Raw genomic sequence first — 13,090 nt, forward strand, 5'->3', positions numbered from 1 at the left:
GCACTGCAATACTTGAAATGCTTCTCTTTAAAAAAAACTGTCATTAAAAGCAACAGGTAAATAAAAGCACGGCTGTTTTCTTTCATAAACACATTTAGAAACTAGTCCTTGTAATGTTATTTCTGAAAATATTCACCAAGCACCTGAAGTTATTAATAGCTTGTCTGCCTCTGGCATGAAAAAACACCTTGTTGAAATAAAGTGATCTTTGTACTCTGAGACTCCAAAACTATAAATGTTAGCAGGGAAAAAAACTAAACAACAACAAAAAAGGTACACAAAAGGGAATAGATTAATTCTGACGCAGCCCCTATGAAGTTATCATGTTAAAGGATATATATATATATATATATATATATATATATATAAAAAGCATAGACTGAACAATATATGATTTTGACACAGAACATGCTTTTTCTGCAGGGTTTTTGCACAGTTCTCCCCATGGGTAGAATTTACAGGAGATGTATACACGGGAGTCTGGATTCCTAGCCCCTCTGCTAGCTCAGAGGTCAGGGCCAGATTCAGATGCCCTCATTCAAAGTGACACCAACTTCCAGAGCAGTCATGGAGTTTCTCTGACTTGGTGGGATGATGTGTGGTGGGGCATTAACGTTTGTGAGGCACCCAGATGCTCAGGGCACCGTAAAAAGGTGCTTAACTTTCTAAGCAAGCACAAGTGACAGGCAGAGGGACCTGGAGGCAGCTGCCGGTTGTTTAAGTGCTGATTCTTTCATGTGTTACAGTGCAAAACAGTGAAAATGGAACATTACTTAATAAAAAAATGCACCACAGACACCGTATCACTAAGAAAGCCAGTAACTTTACTGATTTGTCTGCAAAATACAAATTATACCTTATTTCCAGCAGGAGAATCTTTTGAAATTTTCCCATTTTTGTTCACTACAGACAGCTGAATTAAGTCCCTTGAGATACACAGATGTGGTTTAACTTAGTTATAACATCTTGTCATCTAGTGGCGACAAAGTCCAGCTTATGCCGCTGTGAGCCTCTACTTTAATATTTGTTGCAAATGCTTGTATGCTCCCATTTACAAGCTATTTTTTTTTTTTTTGTTATCACCATTGTTTTATGGAAGCAAATCCCCATGAAAGAGAAGAAAAAAAGAAAAAAAGGATACAACAAACCATCTGAAGCAATCCAAGTGTAATGCCTGCGGTAACCCAGGTCTGATATTAGTTACTCCACAAAAGACTCTGGTACTGCATTTTTTTTTATTTTTTTTTTTTAAATGAGTTACTTAACTGACCTTTTTTGAATCAAACTGAGGTACGGATCAGTCTGAGGTATGAGAAGGGAAGGTAGAAATGCAACACCTGATTATGAAAATAATCAAACGGATACTTTTGATGCAGAAGGTCTGTGGCTCAAAGCTTGGATTGCTCCACATCTTTGGTTAAAATATATTAACAAAAGCCTTTTATTACATCTACAGTCTGAAGCATTCTAACAGATACCAATGTTCCATCAGTCCTTCAAGAGACCTGTAGTGGCAGGAAATTAATGCCATATAACTGACGACATCACAGCAGATGGCACAAACAGGAACAGATGAAGTATGCCATGTTTAGGCAACAGCCTTTATTGAGGTTTCAAGTGGCTTTTAAAAAATTACAAAGCATTTACCTTCAAGGCGAAGGAAGAAGGAAAACAAAACAGCTCTGTTAGGACTATAGATAAAAGAGGGTATATAGGATAACACATACAATACAAAAGGGTTGACATCCTTGAAAACAGTCTATGAGTTCTTTTATTCTTACGCTAGCTTTACCTGAAAAAGATCTGAGGACAACAGATATTTTTATATTATTCATTAAAAACTGCTAAATTCCTCTTCTGGGAAAAATATAAGCCATTTTGTTATAAAACACAACTTTTGAAAAACACTGAAATGACAAAAGCTTTACTGCGAATGGCTCAATGCATACAATATACAGGTTGTGCAGATAGGGTATATCATATAATTGTCACCAGCAATTAAACACTAACTGACAACACCTTTTAATAGAGGTTAGCTTAGCTATAACAATACTTGCAGATGTCTAGAATGCCACTTCAGGTGTTTCAACTTACAATTAAGAATGTTGCCTAAAACATTATATAGCATGGGTTAAGGTAAAGTAAATGTTAATACTCTTTCAGGGCTCTGCCCCAAACTCCTTAAATACAAAGGAATCACACAATAAACCCAAATTAGCTTTGCAAATACAATAAATGGTAAGGTACAGATAAAGGAACAAGAAAGGTAGACAGTTATAGTTTACAGAAAGTGACTTCACAATCAAAGTTGTGCTTCTTATCATTAGATCAGTTTGCAAATATGCATTATCCCCCACAATTTTGCCAGTATAAGTTAGTTGCCCTCTGCAGCAGGAACAAGAGGGGTGACTGGCATTTATTTTCACGTGATTCTGTTCTACTTGTGTTTATACAAAAAAATCACTGTCAGAGTTAATATAAATTGCCCAGGCAATACTTTTCACGCTACTTTCTGCTTATTTACTTGCAGTAATATATTACACTGCATCTTCGTTAAATACGATATCTTTCCATTTTCATGCGTTGCTGAGGCAAATCGCAAGGTAAACTATTAATATGGCTATTCTTCATATATCAATAGACCAAATCCCCTTCCCCACTGACAAGTTTCTACTACAATACTGGTAAAGTTGTATTTTTTTTTTTTTTTGAAATGACAAGGTACATTTGTGATATATTTGCATATTTTTGACACACCAAAGTTTAAAACTCTCAGAAGAGAATATGAGTATAGGTTCATCTGAAGGTGAAGAAAGTGGTTTCAAAAACAGGTTTTTTTTTTGTGTTTTAAAATTAATTATGGGCCCCATTTTACCTTTTTTTTTTTTGTTTGGTTTTGTTTGCTTTTTTGTGTTTTTTTGGTGTTTTTTTTTTTTTTAAAACATGCGTATCTTTTTCTTTACCCTGCGGATTGCTACACGAGAGAAGATGGATGCATTAGTAGCACAGTATTCTGCTTAAAGAGTTTCCAGATTATGCACTAGCCCCTGCACAGCTGAGAGTGCCTGTAAGGCAGGCTTCTATAAAGTCATGATAAGTGAAAAGCGTATGTCCTAATGCACACTGTAGTCTCTTCATCATTCTCTATTACAGAGAGGTACACTCTATCATTGCGCAGTGCACAGCAACTGCGTGTGTAGGTGGGAAACAGAGTGTGGATTTCCCTTAACAATGTTGATATTTAGCTGTTGCAGCTATATCCTTCATCATTGTGTCAATGTAGGTGAGAGTTGGAAGGACTCTTGGAAAAAGGAGAATATTACAGTTTTACTATGGCACTAACATTTTGCTTGAACACTTTTTCCTTCCAACAGAAAGATTAAACTGAAACACTTGAGTATACCGTTTTCTTCTAATAAACAAGAGGGACTTACTTAAAGAAGCGATACATTCCCTCTCGTCAAGCTATTTTAGTCAAAGGAACAGTCCGAGGCAGGAGAAAAATGTGGATGCCATATGCTGAAGCAAATCCTGCTTGGCTGCAAATACACAGGGAGCGTTGTTCAACAACGTGCCCGCTGTGAGATGTCGTAACCGCAGAGGTCCGTGGGAACCAGGGACCTGATGGCCAATATTGGCTGCGTAAGATCAGTCGACTTCTGAACAGTCCTTTAATGGATGATCTCTCTAAGAGTTTTAAATCTGCGAGAGAAGGGAGTAATCTTTACAACAGGCATGTTTGTGCCAATCCCTCCCTTTAACTCTCCCTACTGCTTCCGCAAATATTCACCTGCACTCACGTAACTGACAGCCGTTAGAGCTGTACATCCAATTCTGACAGGCAGAATACCAGCTTCATTAATGAGAAAGGGCCAAGTTATGCCACTTTGTCACTTAACCCATGGAAAAACTACAAGATACGCAGGACATGAGTAATAGAAGGGCCCTTATCTTGTTACAATGCACAAAACAGCATGAAAGAACTAATCAGTATATACAATGGTTCGCAGTTCACCCAACTGATTGTAAAATGCTGTATTAAAATGATTTAAGTTGTTACACCATGGGTAAATTCTATCTTTTTACAGATCAGTCTTTCAAGAGCTGACTTTGATCTGTAAAACGTATACCCAGTAAAAGAAAACTGAAAGAAAATAGTTAAATGTGCAACTGCACAAATATAATTCCCCACTATTAAGATAACAAAAACTTTTGCTATTACCATAATTATTATATATATTAGAAAGCTATACACAAGCATGTTAATTTCACAGATTTTTTTAAAAGATTCTTAATATTTTATATAATTAGAAATACACATTTCAAAAACAAAACTTCTGCAAAGAGAAAACAGTTATGTTGGTTAGCAAAGCATGGAGTTCTTCATGGCTTAGGGTAGTGCTTTCTATACAAAAAGTCCTTTTTTGTTTGTTTCATCAGGACTGTTTAAAAGATTAGCGAAGCTATCAAGGAAAAAAGAACACATTTTGGCTTAAGGAAACTACAAAAGCCACAAATGCTTTGCAAACTCTGTCTTACTTTTTAATATGAAAATAAGCAAAATGTAATGTACATATTTTTATATTTTTTTTTTATTTAATAAGTGATGCAGACCCAGAATTTTTAAAATGAAATATGTCAGCCCTCGAACTCAACAATTTTACTAGTATGGTCCTCTTTAAATGTTTTGTTCCTTTTTAAGTGAGTGCCATACTCTTGATGATACGCCTGCATGTTTGTGAGCATTTTCGGTATGGTAGGTGACCCAGTCTCTTTCTAGCATCAATTCATGGCCACCCAACCGCTGGGTCTGTCAAAACATCTGTACATTTTTCTATATGTTGCATAACAGCTGCTTTCTCTCTCAGTAAAGATCTGCCGCTTCTGGCAAATGTTTTCCTTTTGTCTATTTACATGTAAATAACGTTGAACCTGCAACATGACACTATCTATTGTAACATACATTTTGCAAGGGAGCACAACAGTGAAAAGAAGTTAGCCTTAAAATCTATTTTGTACAAGTGTTCTGTTGTACAACTCAAGTGCTAAGCTTATCTCAGCATTTCTGTTTATCCTTATACTGTATCACTGAGGCAATTTAAAAGTACTTTTACAAAACAGAGTACCTGACTTTTTTTTTTTTTTTTTCCACACACGGCACATATAATGCATATCGACCCCCCCTCCCCCATTAAGGTATAGCACACACACACTGCAAGAAAAAAAAAAAAACAAAAAACTAATAGGTAATAATGTTATCATGTCGCCCATCCTTCAGAGAGCCGCATGCGCTTGACAGAGGGGCTTTCCCTTTCGTCCGGCGAAGGTCTGGTGAGTCCAATGGGGGAGTGGAATTCGTTCCGGTGATCTTCTCGGTCACTTCCATCGTAGGAACTGCTACAGCTGCTCAAACTGTCAACGGGAGATCTCCCCGCCTCATGGCGCGTGTGCTGTGGGTATCTCGAGGGTGTGGTGGTACGGTCTCTAGGAGGAGAAACAGGTTCTGACTTGATGTTGAGGCTTTGAGTAGAAGGCAGGGAGAGATTTGTACTCTGAGATAAATGAGTGCTAGTGCAAGCTCTGTAGGAGGAAAGGAAACCCAGTTACAGACGGAGGAGGCATGGAGCCCCCAGATATGCACAAACACTCACACAAAACACCAGTGTAAAGGCTCGCGCAGGACCAGCGCATGCAGAGAGCACAAGGACTGCTGTCAGGGTAGGATTCACAAATTCAGAGATGAAAGCATCACAACAAACGTGGTCGGCTTGGGCGGGACATGCCCTGGGTTTGAAAGGAGGTCTCGCTTTCAATCTCTCTCTGTCTCTCTTTCTCCTTTTTTTGACTCAAGTGTCACAACAAATTTTGGAAGGCGAGCCTTTGCACTGTTGGAACCACCTGCAGGTTTCTTTATAACTAATGCTTGTGTGTGTGTATGCACCGGCTGAGACAGGGGAGGTACGGACTTTCTGCTGGGATTAATCCAATTAGTTTCAAGGCACTCAACTATTTTTATCGCTGTTCATTTTGACATGCGACTTCAGGTGCAAAACAGAAACAAAGCTTAGGGCCAGGTACATTTTATACTATTCAGAACAGGGTTGAAATTACTGGTCCTAGGATTGACATTAATAAAACAGCACAGGCAGGCGAGGATTTAGATATGATTTTATGCCTTAAATCTATAACTTTATAGCTCAGTTCAGAATGCTTTTGAATAAACTGCCAAAGAGAAGCTGAAGAGTAGTGGAAGATGTCAGAGGATTGTACTGTTTGCCTGTAGGAGAGCCCAGCTCAGACGATGCTCCTAGCATCAAGAGAAACTGCTACGCTAAAACTCTGTCAAAGGCAAGCTATATATATTCTAAGTTCACTTTCTTTCCGTGCATTTTTGTGGGCAGGCAGTGGCAGAGGAAAGCTGAAACAAGCAGGGAGGAGAGTGAATACTGAGAATGCGTTTTATCTCTACGGGAGAAATGAGATCACTTGCATCTGCAGGATGTTTTGTACAAAAGCACCACCTCCTGGTAAAACCTGAGATTTTATAACCCGTCGTTATTAAAATAGAGTTCTCAACATGCAGTTCTCACTATGATCCACTTCAGGGACCATTTGCTAGTCTGAAGATGGTGTTTAACCCCAGAAACACAGTTTCAAGGTTTCTACTCGTATTTATTTATACAAGGAGAGACTGAAGGCAGTGGGGGCAACCCCCACTTGGCCTCACAAGATTTTAAACCCTGAGTGATGTGCGGGCATTTTTACTGCAAGCAGAAGAAATATTGGGATTTGGAAGTAATTTTTAAAAACGTAGAAGAAACAATTAAGTTTCGATGTGGTCTTTTCATTTCTTGAAATATTCCACTTTTCCTGATACCTCATCAACTGGGAATTGAGCTTTACTGCAGCAACATTTACTACAACTTTGATGAAAGACAGAAGGTTGTTTTCTTTTCTTCTGACAGATTTAAAATTGAACCTCTTTTTTTTTTTTTTTTCTTTTTTTTTTTTTTAATATAGCTTCAATATTGGATGGTATCAGCTGCTTTCATCAGGAATTATTGCAGTCTTTAATAACGGGTGGTTCTTGTTAGAAAGCAGAGAAAACAGGGAATTCTACCTCCAACTACTTTTATCTACACTTCATACCTATGAATGTGCCAAATTTGCAGCGATCCCTTTCATAAGCCACAGTTCATGAGTAACAGCCCTCACAGCAGCAAATGCAGCTTTCTTTTTGGCAAAGAGGACATTTTCTTTGCTTTTGTCACTATTAAATTAACACATACAAGAAACTCTAAGAGACTTTGTCATTCCAACTTTGTGAAATATTCCACTCTTTTCCTGAAACCTTGTTGAAAAGAATCTAATAAGAATAAAAAATACATTCTGTTTTGTTTTGTTTTGCTTTTCATTTCCAGTGACTTTATTTTTCTGTTGCTTAGGAGGCGCTAGGACTTCACCTGGGAAAACAGGCTGTCAGTTTATCATGTATAATAAAATTACATATGATTTTAGATGCCAAGTTTACGGCTTACAGCTCAACCTGAAAGTCCCATAATAAAAGATGGTGGAAGCCTGGGGATTTGATTTAGAAGTGTTTGATATGAGCAGATGACATGTCACATTGCAAAGCTGAGGACAGCTAAAAAACCCGTGTTAGTTAAAAACAACCATATTCAGTCCAATTTGTTCACATGGAACATACTTGAATTCTATTGTGTGATAGCCCAGAAAGGAAAATATCTAGAGGGATAAGCTGCATTTTCAGTGAAAAAGAGCTGGTATTGCTACACTGCAATGTTGCTTTTTTAACAGTGTTTCAGAAGTGAGTGTAAGATTGCATCTCTACAGACTTGTCTTTGGATTTCTTGTGAATCATCAGCGGGGTTATGTAAATACTTGGCATACAAATTTGTGGCAGTTTAAAAAACGGTTGATCTGTATTTTGAACACTTTTCTGTAAATTGAAAAAAGGTTAAGAAGCAATTTTGCCAGCTCAGGACTAAATTTTTGAGGTTTAAAACTATAAATATATGAAAGCAATTATCATGAGTCATCATTCAACATTTTGTTTTTTTTTTTTTTTTCTTTTTACATATAGTGTTCTTCTGCTAACCTGTTTCTGAATTTTTAATAGCTGTTTTTTGGTGACTAGAATTTACATTAGGTCATTAAAATTTTCAGAAACGTTTTTATGAGAATCTCATGTAAGCTAAAATGGCCAATTACAAGGGAAACCTACTGTTACACACAGATGTGAATGGTGAAATGGTACATAGGTACAGTATTTAGACCCATATTCTAAACAGAGGATTGATCTCTATTTAGAATAGAAGCTGTATTATAAAAAATAAGAATTCTGTCTGCTACAAAATTATTTATTTTCATGCACGCATGTGTGTGACTGTAGAAACAGCTGTTTGTATCTATATCTATCGTTGTATATTTTACACTTTTTCTTCATATAATTATATAATTTTGGTCCAGGCATGCCCTATTTTCATCATTTGAAACTTACACTAAGTTCACTGGAAGACAAACATGTTTTGAATATGGAAAATGCACAAAGAAAATAAAGCAAATGACTTCAAAGGACTGTGTGTAATTATAAGCACTCAATAACTGCCATGCAGTCCACTCATGTTGACGTAACCGCCTTTTTCCCTATATTGTATGAAAACATTTCATTTCATGGGGACAATGAAGGAAATTAATGTTTTAATTTTATACAGCAGTTCCTATTGAGACCAGTATAGTGAAAATGTGATGTTTATTTAGAGCACAACAGCCACATGGGAGAAATGCTGGTTCCTGTCTGGGTTCAACCTGAACAACCACACTGCTCTGCTGTGTAAGAGGTGGGAAGCAAGTCGGCATGCAACGAGCTTGCAGGTGGGTTTGGTCCTTGCTGATGCCAGTGAGATCAGTTCTGTGTGTGTCTCCATCTATTCCAGCCTCCAACTGGTACGAAGCTCAGCATGCACAGGCAGAAGTGCAGGTCTGAGTAGGGGATGAGTGAGGACATAAACATGCACCAGAGAGGTTTTTACAGAGGGAGAAAGTGGTCTGTTGAAGGAAGAAAGAGCCTCACATACCTTTTCTTTTATGCCCATACTTGCTTGTCTAAATTAGTTTACTTCCTCACTTCATATAATTTTCCCCCATAAATATATATATAACGAACCACTGAAAATTCACTGCAAAATTTAGTCATGTAACTTTAGTTATATGTTAGTCTGCAACTAGGAGAACAGAGGATATTTTTGACTTGCTAGCAATGAAACCTTCCTCCCTCCCCTCTGTTTTTCTTTCAGGAAAAGGCAAAGTTGTTTTTTTCATATTTTTTGATCAATGTAAAAGCAGAATGAGAATTTCTGCGTCAAGATATTTTGATTAGCTCTCCCACGTTAAAGTCTACACTTTAAAAAGAAATTTCTAAGCAAAGAATAACATGAAACTGAATCACTGGAACATCTTATTTACAATGGTGGCATAAGAAAAAAGGCCCAATCCTAAATATATAAGGCTTTTATTGAAAACAAGGAAGTTGGCAGAACTGATACAAAGTCACAAAACATGATGTCACTGCATCGATATTTGTCAGTAAAAATGCTCAATGGAGAATATTTGCCCATAGCTACCTACGGCTATTACCTATCAAAATTAATTATTGCTAAATAATAAGCTTGCTATGTAAGAGTCACGGAACAAGTGAACAGTCTGCAAAAATTTGGACAATTTTTTGTTCAGGTGGGTAGAAGTTTGGAGAGACTTCTTTTATGTAAACAATTATCTATACTGAAGATTCTTCAGACAAAATACTGCTTTTGTTTGCACTTAAATTTTAGGAAAGCCAAAATTTCACCGTGGATGATACTTAAGGAAGAAAAGATTCTCTCTTAGACTGGGAAATATGGATGAAAGAGAACATTTTTCCATATAATGTACTTGTACCTAAAAAATTTAGGTAATTTATTTCAGAGTTTGGAATCAACTCCCTTCTGGTTAGTGGCAGTTAACTTCTGGTAGACTCTTTGGTCCATGTTAAATAACCAGTAACCCTCTCTGTATGAGACACTGCAGCAATATTCAGACAAAATCTCAAAGTTTTGGAAGGGATTGATTTTCAGTAGAATTTGTGTGTATTTTTTTCCAGATGTAGACTGTGAAAGTACTATTTTGCTTTTTAACCTAGAAAGTTGAAAAGTCTGACTTGTTTTAATGTCTCAGTCATGTCAAAACAGGCTCTACATCGTTACTCTATTCACCAGGCTCAGCAAAAGGCCAAAAGCTGCTCAGACAGGGAAAAGTGATCTACTCCCATTGTCTTCAGGTATTTGTTTCCAAGCCCACTGGCGCTACTATGGTCACTAATTGCAGAGGCAACATCAAGAGTTAAGAGTTAGGTTGCAGAGTTCTTCTCCAATTAAATTAAAGATGTTTTTGACAGTGCTGCTGAAATTGTTGGGGGCTTATCTGGAGCAAGTTAATACATGTAGCCATATCCTGTTCTATTACTAACCACACTCTTCTGCCACGCACTGAGGAAGCAGAGCTGGTTTTCACCTTCAGGCTTCGTTGAAAAACAAAACCTGCTGGAGAACTAGGATGTCTCTTCCAGTAACTCTGTCTTTACAGCCTACTGTTACCAACAAACATCTCACAGTTGCCAAACCTTTCCAGTACTCAGCACAGGGATCTGGGTTGTCAAACCCTTTCTAGATGCATTTTCTCAAATACATAGGGATGACTATAATTTTGTGTGGTTGTTTTATCCTCCCTGTAAATTCTACCTCAGGCTGACATGGACTGAATATGTTCTGTATGATTTCAAGTTTTTCAAATAATCCAAAAGTTAGCACAGGTGCTTTTGTGTGTAGGACTCAGTGACTAAAATAAAATAAAGAAGTGCTAATGATTTTCTGCAGAGATAGAAGACTTCTCCAGAACTGTCAGTGAAGAAGCTTTCATAGCTGAGTTCATTTACAAATCACTGAAAGAATAATAATAAAAGTAGCAACTCAGAATGAATTCCACCAGCCACAGCCATTACACTTTGACATTCTATGATATGAATTAGAAACAGATGACGATGTGTGACATATCTGAAAAGGCATGTAGTTAGTTTAGGATTTAATTTATACTTTTTTGGTTAACCAAATAGCCTTATTACATTCTTTGGTACACCACTGAAAACAATCAGCTTATTGTAAGGTTATACATTGATATCTAACATGAGAGTTTTCAATTTATTTGAGACTTTATGTCTTTAGCTGTACAGTTACAGTTGAATGTTGTTGTACGGTTGAATGTAGCTGTACAGTTAAAGTTGCATGTTGCCCCAGAAACAGTGCAAACTCAAAAAGAAAATAGAATAAGCGTTAAGAGAAAGGTATTAAGACTATTTTTTTTTCTAGCACAGCTATTTCACTTGTAAGTTTTTATGTAGTTAGTATCTATATATGCTTTTTTTAATATAGAAATGAGGTTTAAAAATGTTTGTTTCCTCTGAAACATTTGTATAGCTGTCCTTTAAAAACCCAAACCATCTGTACATGGTAAAGAAATTACAGTAAGTAACAAAAAGTGGTCAGATAAATTAAAAGGAGAATTTTGAAGTTTAGGCCACATTTATAGTTTTAAATAGTTTCATATTATGTCAACCATCTTGAAAAAAACTTAGCGCATATGTGTAACACCTCTTTCTGGAAAAAAAAAAAAAAAGTTTACTTTTCAAATGCATGTGAATTACATTTCTCCTCATAAATACACTCCAGCTGTTTTCAGCTTCTATTTTTATACTGAAATCTTTTAAAATTCAAACGTGTCTAGCCATACCTTGGGCTATGTGTGGTGTGCTGGTGAGTGCCTATGGTCTTGCTCAATAGAAACTGCAAATACCAGGATTTTTGAAAATCATACTCTTAAAGTTCACTTCAATGAGCCAATAGGTTCCTTTTTCCAGAATGCATTAGGTGACTTCCCTGTGTGAATTTTCACACCTTTAAATATCCTGAAATGATTTAGCACTGTGCTTCAGCAATATTGAATAAATGTCTTGAAATTAGCCACTAGAGGGCACGAACACCTATCCTCAACACAGGCAAATCACAGCGAGTTTTGTGGGCTTACAGTTCTTAGGCCTAATTATGTTATTTGCTTGTAGAAAACATTTCCAAAGAAATGCAACTTGAATGTCAGAGCTGAGCAGAAGAGAGTATGTGATTATTATATAAGTGTAAGGCTTAATCTCAAGTCAAATCACTATGTCCCTCTTACTTGATTAAAAGTATTTTGAAAATTTTCAAGTTTGCTGTAAATGTTTGTGCTATAGTAACTGGAAATAAAAAGCATAAATGGCAAAATACAGCAACAGCACAATGAAAGTGTTTAGTTTGTTCTGTAGTAGTGAAATAAAATGCTCTAAAGAAATAAAAGAGTAAAACATCAACAGTATACTACACTACTGAGAAAATGTCACGGACACAGAATATTTCATTCTAGCCACCCAGCAAACTTTTAATGAAATACGTAGTTCCAGTTTTGGGAAATGGAGCTCTTACATACAGTAAATATGTGCTGATTTCAGATTTGGGAATTCTGGGGAGACTGAAGTCACTGTAGAACAATAAAATAAACACTGCTTACCCCAATTGACTGAGGGCAGACGGTGGCATGTTATGTAGGTGTTGCTGTTGCCAGCCAGTCACAGAACCAAGATGAAGAGCACTGGCTGTATTAAACCCAGAGAGAGATGATATATCTGCACTACTCAGAGAATATTCTAGATTTGAAAACAGAAAAGACAATAATTAAAAGAGAATTAAAGAGGAAGCAATTAAACAATAACTAGCATCGTAATTTTCACATGTCACTTCATAAGCTTTTTAATTTTAATTACATCAATCACATTAAGTTGCAGCAGAAAAAGTAGACCTTCCTCTTCCCTCAGCTCATTAACTTGGGAGCAAATAATGCACTAGTGATTATTCTGTAATTTAGGAGGGCTTTTCTGGAGCTGGAAGATCCAAAGCATTCTTAGCCTGTATATCCACCATTACTACAGATGCGTTCTCACAGAGTCAAA

General features: G+C 36.7%; 1 protein-coding gene across 10 annotated transcripts in view; it reads right to left on the reverse strand.

The window, feature by feature from the left end:
- Positions 1-803: 803 nt before the first annotated feature.
- The window catches only part of MEF2C (myocyte enhancer factor 2C), a 126,976-nt gene continuing 114,689 nt past the window's right edge, over positions 804-13,090 (reverse strand). For 6 of the 10 annotated variants that reach the window (XM_074932688.1, XM_074932691.1, XM_074932686.1 and 3 more), the window contains 2 exons: positions 12,652-12,787; positions 804-5,580 (listed from right to left, as the gene is read on the reverse strand). In XM_074932688.1, coding sequence (XP_074788789.1) covers positions 5,259-5,580; positions 12,652-12,787 — 458 coding nt within the window. In that variant the 3' untranslated portion in view covers positions 804-5,258. The remainder of the gene's footprint in view (positions 5,581-12,651; positions 12,788-13,090) is intronic. The other 4 variants (XM_074932694.1, XM_074932695.1, XM_074932693.1 and 1 more) reach the window with 1 other exon arrangement.

Source organism: Athene noctua, chromosome Z, assembly GCF_965140245.1.
Source record: "Athene noctua chromosome Z, bAthNoc1.hap1.1, whole genome shotgun sequence".
NCBI classification, from domain to species: domain Eukaryota; kingdom Metazoa; phylum Chordata; class Aves; order Strigiformes; family Strigidae; genus Athene; species Athene noctua.